At 38.4% G+C, this 22,062-nt stretch overlaps 1 protein-coding gene across 1 annotated transcript in view; it reads right to left on the reverse strand.

Moving 5' to 3' along the window:
* Nucleotides 1-19,504, reverse strand: part of LOC127800543 (probable phosphoinositide phosphatase SAC9) — a 68,916-nt gene extending 49,412 nt beyond the window's left edge. The window contains exons 1-2 of the mRNA XM_052335213.1: nucleotides 19,064-19,504; nucleotides 18,269-18,368 (exon numbers count right to left, since the gene is read on the reverse strand). Of these exons, the coding sequence (XP_052191173.1) occupies nucleotides 18,269-18,281 (13 nt within the window). The 5' untranslated portion in view covers nucleotides 18,282-18,368; nucleotides 19,064-19,504. The remainder of the gene's footprint in view (nucleotides 1-18,268; nucleotides 18,369-19,063) is intronic.
* Between the last annotated feature and the right edge of the window lie 2,558 nt (nucleotides 19,505-22,062).

Consider the following 22,062-nt stretch of genomic DNA (forward strand, 5'->3'; position numbering starts at 1 on the left):
CAGGCTTGCCAGAAACAGACTTTGACAGCAAACATCTGGGTTTAAAGAATGGTAAGAATTTCATGCTTATTGCTGTTACATGTTACAAATCACATGGTACTATTCGTTATTGTATTATTTTGCATTAATTGATTGCATAAATGATATATGACCATTTCTTGTTGCACTTTCAGTCATGTAAGGCCTCATATACAGGTGGATTGCCTTGAGGAGGCACTGAACTAAAAGTTTCTATAGGCCATAGGCTAGCCTAGATGTCTGAATTCAAAAATAACATGTTATTCTGTGTTGCATCATTGGCACATGAGCACGTCACATGCCTGCGTAGCATATGCATGCATTTTTGATTAAGCTTGACAGCTCATGTGGTTATTGTTACCACAGACACTACAGGTGGAGCAACAGGTTAGGATGCTCAGCACCAATTATGTTCGTACAGCCATTGCTATTGTCAGGAAATAAAGAGTAAATTTTCAGAATTATAAGATTTATGAGTTTTTTTTTTTTCCTATATAATTATTGGTTTGTTTTTCAGTTGTATTATCTATTTGTGGGCTAAGTTATGGTCCACAAGTTGAGTTTTGTTTTCAGATTAGTCGTTAGGTAGTGGCTCCTTATTTTAAGAAAGTGGCGAGTGCTTCTCCTAAACTGTATATATATTGAGTTATAAGCAGGAAATAAGATCAGTTTTCCTTGCCAATTCATAACATGGTATCAGACGCATAAAAGCATCCTATTTTCCGAGAAGACTAATATCTGTTGGAGATCGAGATTAAGTAGAAGAAGCCGAGATAAGAAGCATTCAAATAGAAGGATAATTTGCTAATTATCAGGTTATCAAGAAGCGAAAAAATAGGAGATAAGAAGATGAGTTCAACTTAAGATATTATATACTATTTATCTGTAAATTAGTAGCTTGGTTAGATATTGTATTGTTTATCTCTAGGAGTAAAAGTCGTAGGTCATGAGCTGTATTTATATGGTGTTCAATCAATGAAAACATGGAGTTTTGATTGATTTCATTCTTCCTCAAATATACAGTTGTTTATTTTTCTGTTCATGGAATCAGAGCAAGGTTCTTTCTAGCCGAGACTTCCGATATTATGGCTTCTTCTGATCCCCATAATGCAGTTCATAAAACTGCAGAATCCTCTTTTGTCCCAAACTCTCAACTAGGAGCAAACACTGCCCCTGCAATCCCGATTACCTCTTTATCAACCGACAGCCATACCCTCCAGATTACTCAACACCGGTTGAATGGAAGGAATTTTCGAGAATGGTTCCAGTCTGTTATGCTAGTTATCAAAGGCAAGGGGAAGTTTGGCTACCTATTAGGAGATGTACTCACTCCAGCGAAGGATACAGCCGATTACCAGAGATGGGAGACGGAAAACTCTATCATCATGGCCTGGCTTATCAATTCGATGGAACCCAAAATTGGTCAGACATACCTCTTCTACGAGACTGCTAAAGCGGTATGGGATGCAGTTCAAGAAATTTATTCTGATCTTGAAAACACAGCTCAATGTTTTGAGATTAGATCAGCCATTAGAAACACTAAGCAAGGTACTCTCAGTGTCACCGATTACTATAACACCTTGATGGAGTTATGGCAAGAGATGGATCTTTTCTATGATCCAAAGTGGGATTGCTCCACAGATAGTCTGAAATACAGCAAGATGCTGGAAAAAGAGAGGATATTTGATTTCCTCCAAGGCCTAAATGCTGATCTAGATGAGGTTACAGGCCGGCTTTTTGGTGCTAAACCTCTCCCATCACTACGAGAAGTGTTTGCTGAGGTGAGAAGAGAGGAGAGCAGGAAACATGTTATGCTTCAGAATATGGTTGATTCAAATACAACTTCTACACTTACCATAACAAAAAGGGAGGAGTCTTCTAGAGAAAAACAATGGTGTGACCATTGTAATAGACCCTACCACACTAGGGATACTCGTTGGAAGTTGCATGGGAAGCCAGCAAACTGGAAACCGAAGGGCAAGAGAGAAAGACAAAAACCAGCCTATATCTCAGCTGCTACCCCTACTGCTGACGAAGGTATCAACTTAAATCTAACCACTGAACAAGTGGATTTTTTGCAGAAACTTTTGAGTAACTCGCACATTACAAAGGAGTCCAAGGCACCAGCCACTAACCCCATCGCATCTGTTGCTCAAAAAGGTAACTTACTATGCACTTTAGTAACTAAGAGAGTTGAGGGAAGTGGCTGGGTTGTAGACACAGGTGCATTGGATCATATGATTGGGTCTACAACCACCTTTGATAAATTTCAGATCAGTAATAAGGAGCTAAAGGTGTTAATAGAAGACGACACAATGACTTCTGTTCGGGGTAAAGGGGACATACACATGTCTGGTTTGCAATTAAAATCTGCTCTCTATGTGCCTAATTTGAAGTGCAACTTGCTGTCAGTTAGCAAATTGACTAAAGATATGGACTGCATTGTGATCTTCTTCTCTTCTCATTGTATTTTTCAAGATCATTCTTGGGGGAAGATGATTGGCAGTGCAGAGGAGAGGGACTCTATTGGGTTTCCAATGATATGGCTTCTCCTAAGGATCAACTACCACATAAGTCTCTTTCTTTTACAGTTAGTTCTACTTCTGAAATTTTATTGTGCATAAACGTCTTGGACATCCTAGTTTTTCTTACTTAAGATGTTTGTATCCCAACATATTCATCAATAAAGAGAAGTTAGTGCTTCAATGTGAACATTGCATTCTTTCTAAGCAAACACATAGCACTTATGCTTCTCACTCCCACATACCATCCAAACCCTTTTACCTTATACACAGTGACGTATGGGGACCAGCTAGAGTTCCTAGCTTGTCCGAGGCTCGATAGTTTGTTTTCTTTATTGATGACCATACTAGGATGTGTTGGGTATACCTTATGAAGGAAAAATCAAAAGTATGTGCTATTTTCCAGAATTTCCACAAGCTAGTTCTTAATGTTTTTTAGTCCCCTATTTGCATCCTAAGAACCGACAATGCCCGAGAATATTTTTCCTACCTGTTTACCCAATATCTTACAACTTATGGAATTTTTCATCAAAGTCCCTGTCCATACACCCCTCAACAAAATGGTGTGGCCGAGAAAAAGAATCGCCACTTACTTGAGGTTGCCCATTCCTTAATGTTCACTAGTTCTATGCCTAATAGATATTGGGGAGAAACTATCCTAACAGCTTCTTATTTGATAAACAGGCTGCCCTCTAAAGTACTCAATTTTCAGACCCCTTTGCATATCTTGCTGAGCATTTTTCCTAATTCTCAGATCCTAAATTCTCTTCCTCCAAAAATGTTTGGTTGCAGTGTTTATGTTTGTAATATTACACCTAACCATCATAAACTTGAACCAAAGGCCATTAAGTGTGTTTTTCTTGGGTATTCTCCCACTCAAAAAGGATATAAATGCTATTCACCCACATCACAAAAGTTTTTTTTCTCTTGTGATGTGACTTTTGTTGAGCATGAATCCTATCACCCAAGTGGAACCACACGCAAGCAACACCAGGTGATAAAGACCATTGGGATCCTACAATTTCCATGCCTATATCCCTTCCATCCTCTGTCTCATTCCCTTCAGAAACTGATCAAACTGAATCAGCTACAAAAGAGCAGCCCATACCTGTTGAACCTGACCTATCCTTATATGAAAAACCTATCACCCAACCAGTTGAACATGTGGATGCTAATCCTGAAAGAGAAGCTAATTCAGAAAAACCTATAAAAGTTTACTCCCAACGACAAAAGGGTCCTCAACTCGGCCAATCAATAGAACCGAAGGGTGATCCTGCCAATGATGAGATCATTAGAGCTGAATGTGACCTGGATATTCCAATTGCCATCCAAAAAGGGGTAAGATCGTGTGTTAAATACCATATTTCTAATTACTTGACATACTCTAGGCTATCTCCTACATTCAAGGCCTTTACAACTACAATGGATGAAGTTGTTGTCCCACGAAATATCCAAGAAGCACTAACAGAACCCAAGTGGAGAAAGGCTGTTATGGAAGAAATGAGGGCTCTAATTGGTAACAATACATGGCAGATTGTTGATCATCCAAAAGATAAAAAGATTGTTGGGTGTAGGTGGGTCTTTACAGTTAAATAATGATCAGATGGAAGCATAGATCGATATAAAGCAAGGCTGGTTGCTTAGGCATACTCTCAAACCTACGGGATAGACTATGAAGAAACATTTGCACCAGTAGCAAAATTAAATTCCATAAGAATTTTATTATTTGTTGCTATTAACCTTGATTGGGAGTTGTTTCAACTAGATATAAAAATGCATTCCTAAATGGAGATTTGGAGGAAGAAGTGTACATGAAGATGCCACCCGGTTTTGAGGAAGGTGAAAACAAGGGCAAGGTATGTAAGTTGAACCGATCACTCTATGGATTGAAGCAATCACCAAGAGCATGGTTCAAGAAATTCAGTTCAACTCTTATTAAGTTCGGGTACAACAACAAGGAGAGGCCAACCACACATTGTTCACCAAACATGCAAACAATGGAAAAATGGTTGTTTTAATTGTGTATGTTGATGATATTATCCTTACAGGTGATAATACTCAAGTAATAATATAACTTAAACAAAGACTTAGAGAGGAATTTGAAGTCAAGGATTTGGGGACTATGAAGTATTTTCTTGGAATGGAGGTAGCAAGGAGCAGAGAAGGCATTTTAATCACTCAAAGAAAGTACTCTGGACCTTGTAAGGGAGACCGGAATACTGGGAAGCAAACCAACTTACACTCCCCTCGAAAGGAACCGGAGTATGGCATTACTGGCAGTGGTACTCTTGTTGACAAGGGAAGGTGTCAAAGGCTAGTTAGAAGATTGATCTACCTATCTCTGACCCGACCGAATATTGCCTATGCTATGAGTATTGTGAGCAAGGGCTAGTTAGAAGATTGATCTACCTATCCCTGACCCGACCGAATATTGCCTATGCTATGAGTATTGTGAGCAAGGTTGTTAAAATCGGGATTTTAAGTGGGATCGACAAAGGGTCCATAAAATCGGATCGTAAAATTGAATCGTAAAATCGTAAGATTTTAGAGATAATTAAAAATACCCTTTAATTTTTGAAATATATGTTTATAATAATATAATTTTGTAGAAAATGAATTAATATTATTTAATAACTTAATTATTCCTTATTATAATTCAAAAAATGATATTTCCCAAATATAGCTCAAAAACTAGCAGGTTGGTATAGGCAATTTAGAGGCAAAATATAGGTAATTTAGAGGTAAAATATAGCTTAAAATTCTTTAGAGGATGCTTCCAATGTCTTCCATTAGATTTAGATTGTAATTTTTTCTTGATTTAACATTGATTAAATCAAGTAATATCCCAATTTGGGTTGGGTGGTCCATTAATTAATTACTTGTTTGTCTTGATTTACTTATGCAATCAATGTTAAATCAAGTAAAAATTATAATTTAAATCAAGTAAATTGGAACTTATGCAATTAATGTTAGATGCTATGTGACATTGGAATTTATGTAATCAATGTTAAATCAAGTTCCAATTTAGAGGCAAAATATAACAATTCATTGCATAAGTTCCAATGTCAGATGCTATGTGACATTGAGACGTTGGAAGCATCCTCTAAATTACAACTTAAATCAATAGAGGTCTTTGAATCGTAAAATCGTTTGGGGATCTCTGAAGCGTAAAATCGTAAAATCGTACATGTAAAATCGAGATTTTATAGGATTTTATCCCAAATTGAATTTTACATGGGATTTGAATCGTTTGGGGGTCTTCGAATCGTAAAATCGTACGCGTAAAATCGGGATTTTAACAACAATGATTGTGAGCTAATTTATGCACTCACCTACTCAACAGCATATGAATGCAGTCTATCATGTATTGAGGTACTTGAAAGGAACACCAGGTAAGGGGCTATTGTTTAAGAAGACTGATAATAGAGGAGCTGAAAGTTTTGCAGATGTTGACTGAGCAGGATCCATAGTGGACAGCCGATCAACATCTGGGTTTTGCACTAAACTTTGGGGTAATTTAGTCACTTGGAGGAATAAAAAGCAGTCAATAGTATCAAGAAGTAGTGCGAAGGCTAAGTACCAGGCAATTGCACAAGGTATATGTGAGTTAATTTGGGTGACTAGATTAATGGAAGATCTACAAATCCCCTTAACAACACCAACAAAACTTTATAGTGACAGCAAGTCAGCTATAAGTATTGTTAATAATCCTATCCAACATGATAGGATGAAGCATGTTAGGATCGATAGAGTTTTATCCAAAGAGAGATTGATCAAGGAGGAATCAAACTAACTTATCTACCAACAAAAAATCAGGAGGCAGATATATTTACTAAGGCCATGTCAAGACTTGGTTTTGAATCTCTTGTTAGCAAGCTGGGAATGAGAGATATCTATTCACCAGCTTGAGAATGGGTGTTGGAGATCAAGATTAAGTAGAAGAAGTCGAGATAAGAAGTATTCGAATAGAAGGATAATTTGCTAATTATTAGGTTATCAAGAAGCGAAAAAATAGGAGATAAAAAGATGAGTTCAACTTAAGATATTGTATACTATTTATCTGTAAATTAGTAGCTTGGTTAGATATTGTATTGTTTATCTCTAGGAGTAAAAGTCGTAGGTCATGAGCTGTATTTATATGGTATTCGATCAATGCAAACATGGAGTTTTGATTGATTTCATTCTTCCTCAAATAAACAGTGTTATGATTAGGAGCTTTTAGCTAATCAATACTTCTAGTTTGCCAATTCACTCAACACTCCTCTCTAGAAATCAACCAACAACAAAAATATAAACTGGAAATGTAATGTCCGACCCTTGAAATGGGCTGGAGTGGGATCAGAATTTCTGGGAAATTCCGTTAGAACAAAACTTAGAAAGAGAGACAGACGAGAGAAGAGAATTGAGGAAGAATAGAATTGGTTATTTCATTCCAGAATAGTCATTCCGTTTCAGCCTTCCCTTCTTTATTCATTGTTAGGTGGGTTAGTTAGTTCTAACCCCCTTTCCCGCCTTTCCTTCCCTTTCTATTTATTACAATAATACCCCCAAGTCCTAACAATTCCCCCCCCCCCCCAATGAAGTAATTCTTGTTCTCAAGAATCAATACATCTGGCAAGTATTCCCAAATCGGCTGGTCTGGTGGTAAATGAGACCAACGGACCAGCACCTGCGTAATAGGGGCAGCTCCTCTATAGATCACCCTATTGTCTACAATTGCCCGAGGTTCAATGGGCTCCTCTAATTCCTCTTCCATCATTGGTAAGACAGCAGTTGAGAATCCTTCATTTCCTTCCTCTAATGGTGGCAGTGAAGCCTCACTAGCTGTTGTTCCTCCTCTAGACTTCTTTAATAATGATACGTGGAATATCGGATGTATTCTCACATTTTCTGGTAGCTGCAACCGATAGGCCACCTCTCCTATCTTCTCCATGACTGCATAAGGCCCAAAATATTTGGGGCTGAATTTGGATACTGCACCCTTAGTAAAAGCAGGCTGTAAAAATCGTTTGACCTTCAAAAACACTGCATCCCCCACATTGAACTGCCGCTCACTTCTCTTTTTGTTTGCATAGTGAACCATCCTACTCCTGGCGGTTGCTAATTCCCTTTTAAGCTCCAATAATACTTCTCTCCTTTTCTAGAAATATTGTTCTACATCCGCCATTGTAGCAGTAGAACTAGAAATGGCAGGAAGTAACGGTGAACAGTACCCAAACATAGCTTCGAAAGGGGTTCGTTTAATGGCTGTATGATATGTAGAATTGTACCACCATTGAGCAAGTGATAGCCAACGGTGCCAACTTTTAGGCCTAGCAAAACACATACAGCGGAGGTAGGCCTCTAGACATTGGTTTACTCTCTCCATTTGTCCGTCTGTTTCTGGATGATAAGTTGTAGATAAGTGTAGACCCACCCCCAAACTCTTGAATAATTCCTGCCAAAATTTACTTGTGAAGATCTTGTCTCTATCAGACACAATGGTCTTGGGGATTCCATGAATTTTAAACACTGAATCCAAGAATAATCTAGCCACCTCTAGAGTTGTAAATGGATGCGTCAAACTCATGAAATGAGCAAACTTAGTTAAGCGATCCACAATCACCAAAATTGTATCTTTGCCCTCCAATTTCGATAAGCCCTCTATGAAATCCATTGAGATATCCTCCCATGCTTGATTTGGAATTGGTAGTAGCTATAATAAACCTAGTAGAGCCACTATTTCATGCTTGCATCTTTGACATATATCACATTCCAGCACATATTTCACCACTGTTTTCTTTAATCCCAGCCAATAGAAAAAACGCCTTACCCAATAATATGTGGCTCTTATCCCTGAATGTCCACCCACTGCTGATCCGTGCATGGCCCTCAGAATTTGTAACTTCAGCTGGTCATTCTCCCCTATAACAATGCGGCCCTTGAACCGAATGAGTCCCCCAACAAGAGTATAATCCTGCTGTTCATTAGGTATTATTGCTAACTGTTGTAACAATGTTTGCAACCAAGGTGTCTGGTCATAGCTCCTCACCAGCTCTTTCACCCATTCGAGAGTGACAGCTGATATAGCCTGGTAAATTCCTTTTTCCTCTCTTCTGGACAGCGCATCTGCCACCAAATTCTCCTTCCCTCTTCTATATTGAATTGTATAATCCAATCCCAAGAGTTTAGAAACTCCTTTCCGCTGTAAATGAATGTGTAACCGCTGTTGGAGTAGAAATTGAAGGCTTTCGTGGTCCGTTTTAATCACAAACTGATTATTCTCTAGGTAATGACGCCATTTCTCCACTGCTACCGATGCTGCTATCAGTTCTTTATCATACACACTCAAGCCTAGATGTTTAGGAGCTAACCCTTGGCTTATGTAAGCTAAAGGTTTCCCTTCTTGCATGAGAACTGCTCCTACCCCATTATCACAAGCATCTGTTTCAACCACAAACTGTTTTGAAAAATTTGGAAGAGCTAAAACAGGGGCTTGAGTCATGGCTTGTTTAAGGATTCCAAAGGCTGCTTCAGCTTTAGGATTCCAATGAAAATTGTCCTTCCACAATAACTCTGTCAAAGGGCGACTAATCACTCCATAATTTTTGACAAATTTTCGATAATATCCAATCAAGCCTAAAAAACCCCTTAACTCCTTCACATTCTTAAGCCTCGGCCAATTCACCATTGCCTCTATTTTTTTAGGATCTGTACTCACCCCTTTAGTTGAAATGACATGGCCTAGATATTCCACCTCTCCTTGAGCAAATGTACACTTAGACATCTTGACATATAATTGATGAACTCGCAGGATCTCAAATGTGGTTCAGAGGTGAGATAGATGGGTTTGTAGGGTTGGGCTGTAAACAAGAATGTCGTCAAAGAAAACAAGTATAAATTTGCAAAGGTAGGGACTGAAAATCTGGTTCATCAAAGCTTGAAAGGTGGCTGGCGCATTGGTTAACCCGAAGGGCATGACAGTGAATTCATAAAGCCCTTGGTGTGTTCGGAAAGCAGTTTTAGAAATATCGATGGGTCTCATTCTAATTTGGTGATAACCAGCCTTTAGGTCTAGTTTAGAAAAAATGGCAGCACTATTGATCTCATCTAATAAGTCCTCAATGATAGGAATGGAAATTTATTCTTTATGGTAAGGGAATTGAGCTGTCTATAGTCTATACAAAATCTCAAAGTGCCATCTTTTTTTTTGACAAGAAGGACTGGAGAAGTAAAGGGACTTTGGCTAGGTTGTATGATTGAATTGTTTAGCATGTCCTTTACTTGTTTCTCAATTTCAGTTTTTTGGGCAGGGTTATATCGATATGAGCGAATATTTACAGGTTCTGTGTTGGGTTTAAGATGGATAGCATGGTCTAAAGGCCTTTGGGGTGGTAGGGTAGTCGGCTCTTGGAAGAGATCTTGGAATTCATGCAATAATAAGTGCACGGGATCCTGAGTGTTTACCTCTTGAAGAAGTTGCAGTGTAGCTGTTGCTGTCCTCATGGACTGTAGACTGTCACCTTCTTCCTCCTCATACTCCATTGCATGAATAGAGTATAATTCTGCAAACTGCTCACTTTTCCGGTTCATTAGCTTGTGTAACCTCCTTCCTGATATTATTTTGCATTCCCCTTGATCTAGGCTTCCCATCATTGTCAACTTTTGGCCTTCAACCTCCACTGTCACCTCCAGCTTCTTGAAATCAAATGTTAGAGGACTTACATTCTTCATCCAGTCAACCCCCAGCACGATATCACACCCCCCCTAACTCCAAGACTCTCAAGTCTGCCACAAATTCTACTCCTTGCATTACCCACTTAAAATTCGAACATTTATGGTTGCTGTACATTCTGTCCCCATTAGCGACAATTACTGATAGTGGGTTGATTCTGGTCATTTCACACTTGAGATCTTGGGTTGTTTTCTTGTTCACAAAACTATGGGTGCTTCCAATATCAATCAGCACCGCTAATCTTCGTCTTCCCACCTGCCCTTTAACTTGTATGATCTTCCCCGTAGGCCCCCCTTTCAACGCGTGAAAGGAGATTTGTCCTCCATCATCCTCTTGTTCTTCCTCAGCATGGGGCTCTTCTTCTGTATCTTCTTTTGTCTCTTCATCATTGGAGGCCTCCATCTTCAACATTAATCTCTTACATTGATGGCTAGATCCATATTTTTCCCCACATTTGAAGCATAGGCCTAATTGGCGCTTTTGCTCCAATGTTATATTCTTGCTTGTTCCTATTCCATTTCCATTCTTAACGCCTGCTTGGTTTGTTCCTCCCATACCCGGTTTGAAATTGCTTCCCCCGAAAGGGATTCCCCCTCTATTGATGGCCGACCCTCCTTATGGCCATGGCCTATTCTTCTTGAATACTGCCTCCCATGTTACTTCTTGGAGACGTGCTTTTTCTGCTACTTGTCTTACTGACACTGGCCCCAGCATCTTTACTACGGATCTTAAATCGTCTCTGAGTCCGCTAATGAAATTGAGACGAAGTAGGACTCGGGCAAGCTCGATGAGTTGCTCCTATCAACGCCTTTAGTTCCTCAAACCGCCTCAAATAATCTTCGACCGATCCTTGCTGTTTCAATTTGTTAAATTCTTCCACCGTGTCCACCAGATTCCGTTCACCAAAACGACCACATAGTTCGTTGGAAAATTTGGTCCACGACACCCATCCCCCTTCTGATTGCCTCCAACTCTGGTACCACGCATCCACGATATCATCCAAATAGGCCACTGCCATCGTCACCCTTTGTTCTTCTCCTATCCGGTACAATTCAAAGAATCGTTCACAGCGTCGTACCCACCAACATGGTTTAGATCCATCAAAGATTGGAATTTCCAATCTTGGCGTTGGCGATTGTCCCCCATGCATCAACCAGTGATTTCTACCATGGGTTTCGCGTTCCCATGCAATCCTTCCCTCCCTTCCCTTTGGTCCGCTTGGTCGCGGTAATATTCCATCACCCATTACGTATGTCTCCATTCTTGAAACAGACTCTTCTTGTGATCGAGATTGCGGCCATGTCGACATGATCGCAACATGCGATCGATCTTCTGTCCATAAAAGTCGGCCTGTTCTTGACCCTTTTCCAGTTCCTGTATACTGTCTTTGATGGCAGCTAAATCTTCCCTCTATATCGCCATATCCTCCTTTTGGATTGCCATGTCTTCTCTTTGGGCCCTCACATCTTCTTACGTCTGCCCCATTAATCCATCAAGATTCTCAAGGCGAAGCTCCAATTGTTTCAGGCGTGTTCCTTCTGCCATTCCGCCGTTGCTGAACGGACCTTCTGTCACCTTCTACTTGCGCGCCCGAAGCCGCCGAAGAAGGCCTAGCTCTGATACCAGTTGTCCGACCCTTGAAATGGGCTGGAGTGGGATCGGAATTTCTGGGAAATTTCGTTAGAACAGAACTTAGAAAGAGAGAGAAGAGAGATAGAGAGAGTCGAGAGAAGAGAATTGACGAAGAATAGAATTGGTTATTTCATTCCAGAATAGTCATTCCGTTTCAGCCTTCCCTTCTTTATTCATTGTTAGGTGGGTTAGTTAGCTCTAACCCCCTTTCCCGCCTTTCCTTCCCTTTCTATTTATTACAATAATACCCCTAGGTCCTAACATGTAAGAACAGAATTAACAATGAAAGAAATACAACCAAACCAATCACAATAGGCGCAAGATATCTCCTGGTTCGAACTGATCAAAGATCAATCCTACATCCAGCCACAAATCTCGAGAGCAATCCACTAGAAATTCAGTGAAAACAGATTACAAAAACCCTCAACTCTCTATCACACGAGTACGCTACCCTCCCACAGAGATTACAAAGACTCTCCCTCTCACAAAGCCTTTCCTCTCTCCTTAGCAATTTCACTCGTATACAAAGACATAAAATGAATGATTGTTGTTATATCCTATTGCCTTGACAACGCCTTCTATTTATAGACCATAGGAGGCATTAATTACAATGACTTTATTTAGCCTACACAAAGACTAAAATAACCCTTATAATAAAACATCTAAGTTATCTTCTTTCTAACTTAGAATTCCAATGGCATTCACTCGCCTAAAGGGATCTGTTGTTCTCTTAATCTTCTAGACAAATTCCTCAATGCAAAAACTCACCATACAATTGTTTATTTTTCTGTTCAAATATCTCATTCCGTGACATTGAGCCTATCTATCTTGTGACTTGAGAGTTCAAGTGCAATTCATCTGGGAGCTATGTCTACCTCAACTAAATCAAGTGGAGCCTCTGAAGCACCAATTACAGCAACCATTTGTGGGGAGAACAAAAGCAGTCCCTCAACTAGAGAATTGCATAATATCCAGGAAGCCTATAGGCTAAATGGTAAAAACTATTTGAAGTGGTCTCAATTGGTTTGTACATTTCTGAAAGGGAAAGGCAAGCTGAGCCATCTACTCGGTACTTGACCCAAACAAGGAGATCCTACTTTCGAAACTTGGGATGAAAAAGATTCTATGGTAATGTCTTGGTTATGGAATGCTATGCTTCCCGAGATAAGTGATATTGTTATGTTCTTAAGTACAGCTAAAGAAATTTGGGATGCAGTCAAACAAACTTATTCAAAAGTTCAAGATACAACCCAAATTTATGAGATCAAAACAAAGATCTCAGAAACCAAGCAAGGAAACCGTTCAATCAATGAGTATTTCAATCTTCTGCAAACTCTATGGCAAGAAATGGATCACTACCAGTGCATCAAAATGACATGTAGTGAGGATGCATCCCTACTTAAGAGGTTTGATGAAAAAGGCAAGATTTATGAATTTATTGCTAGCCTAAATATTGAATTTGATACAATGAGAGTACAGATACTTGGGAAAGAGGACTTGCCATCTCTAAATGAGTCTATAGCCATTGTTCGTGCTGAGGAAGGAAGGAGAGGAGTCATGCTTGAAACTTCATACAGTGGAAAATTCTGCACTAATAACGAGAAAGATACAGCATTCCAATGCAGAACATCAAGGGAGTGAAGCTAAAAAACTACACATGGGTCACGGCCACACAAGACCTCTTGCGGTGCACCTATTATAAGAAGCCCAGACACACTATAGACAAATGCTGGAAGTTACATGGAAAACCACAAGCTGAAGGTAAGGGGACACCAAGCAAGTAGAAGAAGCAGGAGCGAGCCTATGTGGCTAACACACAATAGGCTAGAGAAATGGATCATTCAGAACCAGTGACTACTGAGTTCAACAAGGAAGAAATCACTAAATTGAAACAACTTATTGGATCCCTAGAGAAATCTACTGGTTCAGGTACCTATATCCTAACTTCTTCAAGTATTTCTTCCTTTTCTCATGCACTAAATGCCTCAAATACTACTCTCTCAAGTGCATGGATTATTGACTTAAGAGCTACAGATCATATGACATGTTCTTCTCACAAATTTGTGTCATATATTCCCTGTCCTAGCAGTCGGAAAATTACCATTGTGAATGGTATAACTTCTACAATAGCAAGTCAATGAAATGTTTATATCAATGAACATCTTGCCTTAAAAAATACCCTGCATGTACCTAAACTATTCACTAACCTTGTTTCAATCTAGAAACTTACCTCAGATTCTAATTGTAGAGTGGTTTCTCATCCCTCTCATTGTGAAATTTAGGAGTAGGACACGAGGAGGAGGATTGGGCATGCTAAAGAGAAGGAAGGTCTCTATTTTCTTGAGGAACAAAGCGGACAAGAACCTAGGCTAGCCAAAATCTCTCCAATGTCATGTATGACTAAATCCTCTCAGTCTTGCAAAGAAAAGATTTGGCTACAGCATTTACGTTTTGGTTATCCTTCTTTTAATGTTCTGAAAATGATGTATCCTTTATAGTTCAAAGGATTAAATGAAGCAGGCTTCCAGTGTGACATATGTGAGTTTGCAAAACATAGAAGGACATTTTTTCCAATGAATGTTAAAAGAAGTCCGTTTCCATTTGCACTTATACACAGTGACATCTGGGGTCCATTTCCTATTCCTAATATCACTGGGGCTTGGTGGTTTGTGTCATTTATTGATGATTGCACTAGAACCACTTGGATCTATCTTTTAAAAAAAAAAATAGATGTCACTTCGGTAGTCCCTGTTTTCTATAATCTAATAAAAACTTAGTTCAATGTTGAGATCAAACGAATCAGATCACATAATGCTAAGGACTACTTTAATTAATTCCCTACTTCCTATTTCTAAGAAAAAGGCATAGTTCATGAGTTCTCTTGTGTAAACACTCCACAACAAAATAAGGCGACTGAAAGAAAGAATATACATCTTCTAAATATCACTAGAGCTCTCTTATTTCAAAGGAATGTTCCAAAACAATACTAGGGGGGGGGGGGGCTATCTTGACTACTACTCACCTTATGAATCGACTGCAATCAAGGAACCTAAATTCTCAAAGTCCACTTCAACTACTATCTCAATTCTTTCCACAAGTTTCAATCTCTAGTGGTCTTATACCTAGAGTATTTGGGTGTGTAGCATTTGTTCATCTACACTCTCAACAAAGGGGAAAACTGGATCCTAGGGCTCTTAGATGTATTTTTGTGGGATATTCATCTACTCAAAAGGGGTATAAGTGTTTTCATCCCCCAACCAAAATTTGCATCAATGGATGTTACATTTGCTGAACAAAATCAATATTTTATTCAGAATTCTCTTCAAGGGGAGACCTCAGTAACTAAAGAAAAGGATAGAAATTTGTTTCTTCTTGAGTTTCCTTCCTTATTGCCTACTACTATACAACACCTACAACCAACATCTAATCCTCAGTTCAAGCCTCAAGAACAGACAAAAGAAGTGTTAATTCAGGAGGCTAAACCTCGTCCACTCCAAGTTTACACAAAAAGGAAGAAACCTACTGCTCATTCAGCACTTGTTCAAGTATCTGAATCAACTCCTAGTCATAAAACCTTCCTCACCAACATTGGCTCAATTCCCATCCCAAAAATAGTATATGAGACATTGAGCAATGAGAATTGGAGGAAGGCCATGAGGGTAGAGATGCAGGCACTTGAAAAGAATAAGTCATGGGATCTAGTAAGGCTACCCAAGGGGAAGAAACCAGTGGGTGTAGATGGATATTCACTGTTAAATATAACTCAAATGGGTCGTTAGAAAGATACAATGCAAGGTTGGTTGCTAAAGGCTATACCCAAACCTATGGTATGGATTACCTTGAAACTTTTGCCCTTATTGCAAAAATGAATACCATAAGGATATTGCCATCCCTAGCAGCTAATTTTAGTTGGAAATTACAGCAATTCAATGTAAAAAATGCCTTTATACATGGAGATCTAGAGGAAGAAATTTATATGGAGGTCCCACCGAGAGTAAATTCAACAAAAGAAAAAGATGTGGTATGTAAGTTAAACAAATCCCTATATGGGTTGAAGCAATCTCCAAGAGCTTGGTTTGGAAAATTCACCAAAGCCATGCTCAATTTGGGATACAAACAAAGCCAAGGAGATCATACACTATTTATAAGATAGTCAATTGCTAGAAAAATCACTATTTTGCTGGTTTATGTAGATGATATTATAATGACAGGAGATGATTTGGAGGGAATGGAAAGCCTAAAGCAATGCTTAATAAAGGAATTCGAAATTAAGGAGTTAGGCAAGCTAAAGTACTTATTGGGTATTGAAGTAGCTCACTCTCAGCAAAGTATTTTCATATCCCAACAGAAATATATCCTTAAAGACTGATATGCTAGGAAGCAAGCCAGCTAAGACTCCTATTGAGCCTAACCATAAGCTAAGTAACGGTCCAAATGATGCAGTAACAGATAAAGGTCTCTACCAAAGATTAGTTGGGAGACTCATTTATGTATCACATACTCGGCCTGACATAGCATATGTTGTGGAAGTAGTTAGCCAATTTATGCACAATCCTAAGGAAGTACACCTGAAAGCTATGCACATAATTTTGCATTATCTAAAGGGCACACCAAGTAAGGGAATCCTATTCAAAAGAGGACAAGAATTAACCCTTTAAGCCTATACAGATGTTAATTATGCAGGATCAATAGTTGATAGGAGATTAACATCCAGGTATTGTACTTATCTAGGAGGAAATATCGTGACCTAGAGGAGTAAGTAGCAGAATGTGGAGTCAAGATCAAGTGCAGAGGCAGAATTCAGGTCCATGGCACTTGGGATTTGTGAATTACTATGGATTAAAATAATCCTAGAAGATATGAAGGTCAAATGGAAGGATCCTATGAAGCTATATTGTGATAATAAGTCAACTATTAATATTGCACACAATCTAGTGCAACATGATCGCACTAAATATGTGGAAGTTGATAGACACTTTATAAAAGAAAAGGTTGAAAGGGGTCTAATTTGTACTCCATATGTGCCTACAGGAAGTCAACTAGCAAGTCCATCTACTTACTAAAGGCCTTCTAGGAACAGTCTTTCAAAGGTTAACAAGCAAGCTAGGAATAGATGATATACATTCTCCAACTTGCGGGAGAGTATTGGGAAATAAGGAGTAATTTTTCATAATTATAAGATTTATGAGTTATTGTTTTTCTTCCTATATAGTTATTGGTTTGTTTTTCAGTTGTATTATCTGTTAGTGGGCTGAGTTATGGTCCACAAGTTGTGTTTTGTTTTTAGATTAGTAAACAGGTAGTGGCTCCTTATTTTAAGGAAGTGAGGAGTGCTTCTCCTAAACTGTATATATATTGAGTAACAGACTGGAAATAAGATCAGTTTTCCTTGCCAATTCATAACAGCTATGTATCTTGTTTTTAAAGGGTCATTAGTGCATACTGTAAAGAAGATTTGGGTTATGAATATTTAGTAGTTAAGTAAGGCCCTAACAGATTGAGCTTGTTCATCAATGGACTATGGGATTTATTATATGTAATAGGGTTATATTTGTGCTTCATGCTATATGACATGAAGGGTCATGGGAATGCACTCAGTTGGGGCGGGGCGGGGAACAGCACTTTGGCTCCAGCCGAGCTTTCTAAATTTGGCAACCACTAATTAATACCCACCTACTGTTGTCAATACAAATGATAAATTTAGAACTTGGAAAGCCTTTACAATCAAGTTACTAAATTAGGATTCTTATATAAAGGTTTTGGAGAATACTTGTCATAACTCAATACCACATCAATAGTTTACTGGAAATGTATTGGGTGTATTTCTTGATCCCATAAGCCCAAATGTCAACTTCAGCTACCATGTTGAGTGGGTTACCTGTGGTATTATAATACTCCAATATTAAGATACCAACTTATGATAGATTGGCAGATTTCCTAAACTTAGCAAATTAACCAAATACCAACCCACTCAATAATAGGCACTCCCAAAAAAGATGATTATGGAAGCTCTTTCACAGCTTATCTCAAACTTACTACCCAGAACATGGGTTTCAGAAGAACTAATGACATTCTATTTCCTGCTTTCAATTATTAGCTTGAGAACATAACATCTCTCAGTAAGAGAACATAACATCTCTCAGTAAGAGAACATAACATGCCTCAATACTGCCTTACCTCATGAAATTTACCATCCAACAAAACACAAGCATTCACTGATGATGGGACAAAAGAAATGTCAAGCTGCAAAATCTTATCACATAATATTCTGCCACAACCCTTTATTTTTGCTCTTCTCATTGCAAACTAGGAGGGAAGAAGAGGTAGAAAGGAGGATATACAAATAGGGATAGGAGAATCATTCAAATCTGAAGAGGCTCACCAGGTGATTCCATGCTCTCTCAATAAATTGTTTTAATACTTTGTGATGAAAACAACCAATAGTTTGATATTCACGCTCCCTGATGAAGCCAACCAATAGTCTGCATTTAAATACCAAAAAAAACAAAAAACATAAAAAGAGGCAAAGAATAAGTTCAAATATAAAATGATTAAATTAAGGTACCAAACAAATTCAATAAGCAGCTTGACGCTTGCTAAAAGACCTCCCAACAGAAAACAACTACAAATTCAATCAGTAGCTGAGACTTTCACCAAACAAGATCTCTCGTGCCGGGACAACACGAAGACAAAAGAATCTCATTTTGTTTTCTATTAATCCCCTTTCCAACATCATTGCCCCTAAACAAGAAACTAAAGCACAAATAGATAAAGATGCAAACATAGCTTAGACAATGTAGGGTTTCAAGAAAAACATAGAGCATGAATATAACAATTATGATCCATATAAAAGGAGGGGAAATAAAGACAATGTTAAATTTCAAGGACTAGGAGCAAAAATATATGTAGAAGTGTAATATATATACACACACAAACATCTATATTCTTATAAAAGTCAAAACCCAGTTTCGTGTTAGTGAATCCAGTCAGATTTTTGTACACCTACCTACAAATTTGTAATTCCACATATTTTATATCGCTAAATAAGATAAGTAAGAGTATTAATATAATTAATTTAAAATATTTATATATATATTTTCTTCTATTATATATTTTTAGTAAAATATACAGATTATTTTATTCACGTAATATTAGAGCAATTAGAAAAAACCCTAACCCTAGATTCCGCTGCCGCCGTCACTGCCGCATCCGACGCCTGCAACGGAAGACGAAAAGCCTCCGCCAGATCTGAAACAGATCGGCCTTCCTCGTGCTCCGCCGCCGCTCTTCCAGCTTCGCCGTCGATTTCTCCTCCGGCCGCCTCTGCCTTGACCGACGATGTCTCAGTCAGTCACCCTCGCCATCGATCGACGGCTCCTCCTCTCTCTTGGTCATCGCCGGTCTTCTCGTCCTGCATCCACGGCCGCCGCTCGCTCTCCCTCGTCAACGACGGCTCACTGTCTCGAAGTCTCAAGCAGACCAGTCGTCCTCTCCAAAATTGCAGATTCGCTCTCTCTGATAATCCTATTTATGTTCTTCGTGCCTCTCCCTCTTGCCCGGACGAACACCCTCTGCTATCTCTGAAAAACCCTAGAACTTGGAATCCATTGCAACAATTCTCCTCTTGATTGGTCTTTTATATGTGTTTCTGCCATTGTTGGCTGTTTCAGCCAACCCAGATCTCAACTCAAGATCTGACCCAGATCTGATTAAATCCATTGGCAACCTCCAGACCCACTTCAGATCTGCTAGCGCAGATCCTGCCTAGATCTGGCCCAGATCCGACATGCTCCAAATCCAGGAAACCAGAACAACGGGCTGTTCTTTTTGCATCATGTCTTCATCTACAACACACTCTTCGTCCACAACTATAACTATTCCTCACTTTTCAAGCACATTAATTATTACCATGGAGAAATTAAATGAACAACTATTTTGTCTAGTCATTGTGGTTGAATTAATAAAATTAAATGAACAACTATTATGTCTAGTCATTGTGGTTGAAAATTAATTTATTGGACATGTCCTTGAGAATTATTTATGAAAGACAATTCTAACTATTCTCGAGGGAAATCAATCTCTTTGGTGACAAGTGGATGCACAGTTACTCAATTTGATGTGACAGACAATTAAGCCTACTTTGATGCATATATTTCAACCTCTTCATGAGTATAGTGCTCTATAGGTTTAGGCTCATGAGCTATATACAAGTGACATCACTCTTATTTATGATTTGACTGATGCTTTATTTAATCTATAACAAGTTGATTTAGATATGACCACCTACTTGGGTAAGATTCAAGCTTCAATTATTGATTTTAACGAGTTAATCCAAACTTCCATTACTCACCAGTGACTATCTCCGAGAGGGAGTATACTTAGTTCCTTTAGTTTCAAGTAGCATAACAAGCCACTTCATCTGTCATATATTCTACTCACACTGGTAACCCACTACTTGCTTTACTTAGTCCTTATCTTTTATTAGCCCATGGATCTTTAACTCTCATGCCATCAATCACATGCTTGGTAATTGTTCTCTTCTATCTCATTTTCACACTTTAAAGTCTCTACATCCTATTACATTGGCTGATGACTCTCAAGCCTCTGTCGCAGGTATTAGCACAACATCACCCATTCATACTTTACCATTATCATCTGTTTTACATTTATCACAATGTCCCTTTAATTTATTTTTTGTCAATTAACTCACTCATAATCTTAATTGTTCTATAACCTTCTTGTCTGATTTTGTTCTTATTCAGGATCGGAGGACCGGACGGACAATCGGCACGAGGCTTGAGTCTCACAAACTTTACTATATGTCTCACCTTACTTCATTTGTGGCATGCACAATGATTGCTTCCCCACTACAGGTGCATTGTCAGTTAGGATACCCGTCTTTACTAAATCTCAAGAAGATGGTTCATAGTCTCTCCAGTATTTCTTCCTTAAAGTATGAGTCTTGTCAACTTGGAAAACATAGTCATAGTTCTTTAAAACTAAAAAATAGAAAAAACAATAAGTTTTTCTGTACGTACAATTATTGATTCACAAGTTGTGCTTTTGAGATATTACATTATTTTATCTTAAATAAATTAGTTGTGGTCACAAAAGATCTTCTCATTTAGTAAAAATATTGGCTTGAATATGTAAGGGTGTTCATCATGTCCAAATTGAATCAGATTGAAACTAGGATTCTTAGAAATCCTACACTGAGAACCGAATTAGTAAAGCTCGATGCACAAGGAATTTCAAGCATTAGTTAAGATTAATACTTGGACTCATGTTCCTCCTTCTATTATACCTAGTTTAGTGGGTTATAAATGGGTATTTAGATTCAAGTATAATGTAGATGGCTCTAGTCTTAAATACAAAGCCAGACTTTTTGCAAAATGTTTCATTAAACATAGGCTAGGATTTTCATGAAACTTTTAGTCTTATAGTGAAAGCTCTTACAATAAGAATTATCTTTACATTGGTTGTGAGTTATGGTTGGTTTATACAACAAAATGATATTGAAAATGTCATCTTGATCGATGACTTGGAGAAGATAAGTTAACATAGAAACCTAAGGGTTTTTTTAATCCTGATTTTCCTGCTTATATCTACAAGTTGAACAAGGTTTTAGGTGGCCTAAAACAAGCTCCTTAAACCTAGTTTCATAAGCTAAAATTAGTACTTATAGTCTAAGGTTTTTATTCTAGTACTTCAGATGCATCTCTGTTCACTAAATGGACTAAATAGGAAGTGTCATATCTCTTGTTACTGGTGTGTGTCCTAATGCTAGATTTGGATGACCTTTAGCGAGCGTGCAACTAGTCACATTCATTGTATCTGTGTATATATTTATAAAAGAAGAGTTTATTCATTCATGAGCTCTCCAGTTTAACACATAAATGAGTCTCTAGATATTCTATTTGAGAATCTTATTCTCAAGGTATTGAGACTATATGACAAGATTATTTGATAACAGGATGTCTTAAACTATTCCTAGTCCTTAAATTCTTTTGATGGGGACTCCGATTAATCAAATATAGACTAGCACAAAAGTTAATGCATCGTTCAGTATGATATAGTGATGGGAGGGTGGTGTGTCACACTCTACGTGATATGAGATGTTACTAGTAGATCTATGGGTGGTTGTTGGGAATAACCAACTGAATGTGACGCCGATGA

Source organism: Diospyros lotus, chromosome 4 (assembly GCF_014633365.1).
Source record: "Diospyros lotus cultivar Yz01 chromosome 4, ASM1463336v1, whole genome shotgun sequence".
Classification (NCBI taxonomy): Eukaryota; Viridiplantae; Streptophyta; class Magnoliopsida; order Ericales; family Ebenaceae; genus Diospyros; species Diospyros lotus.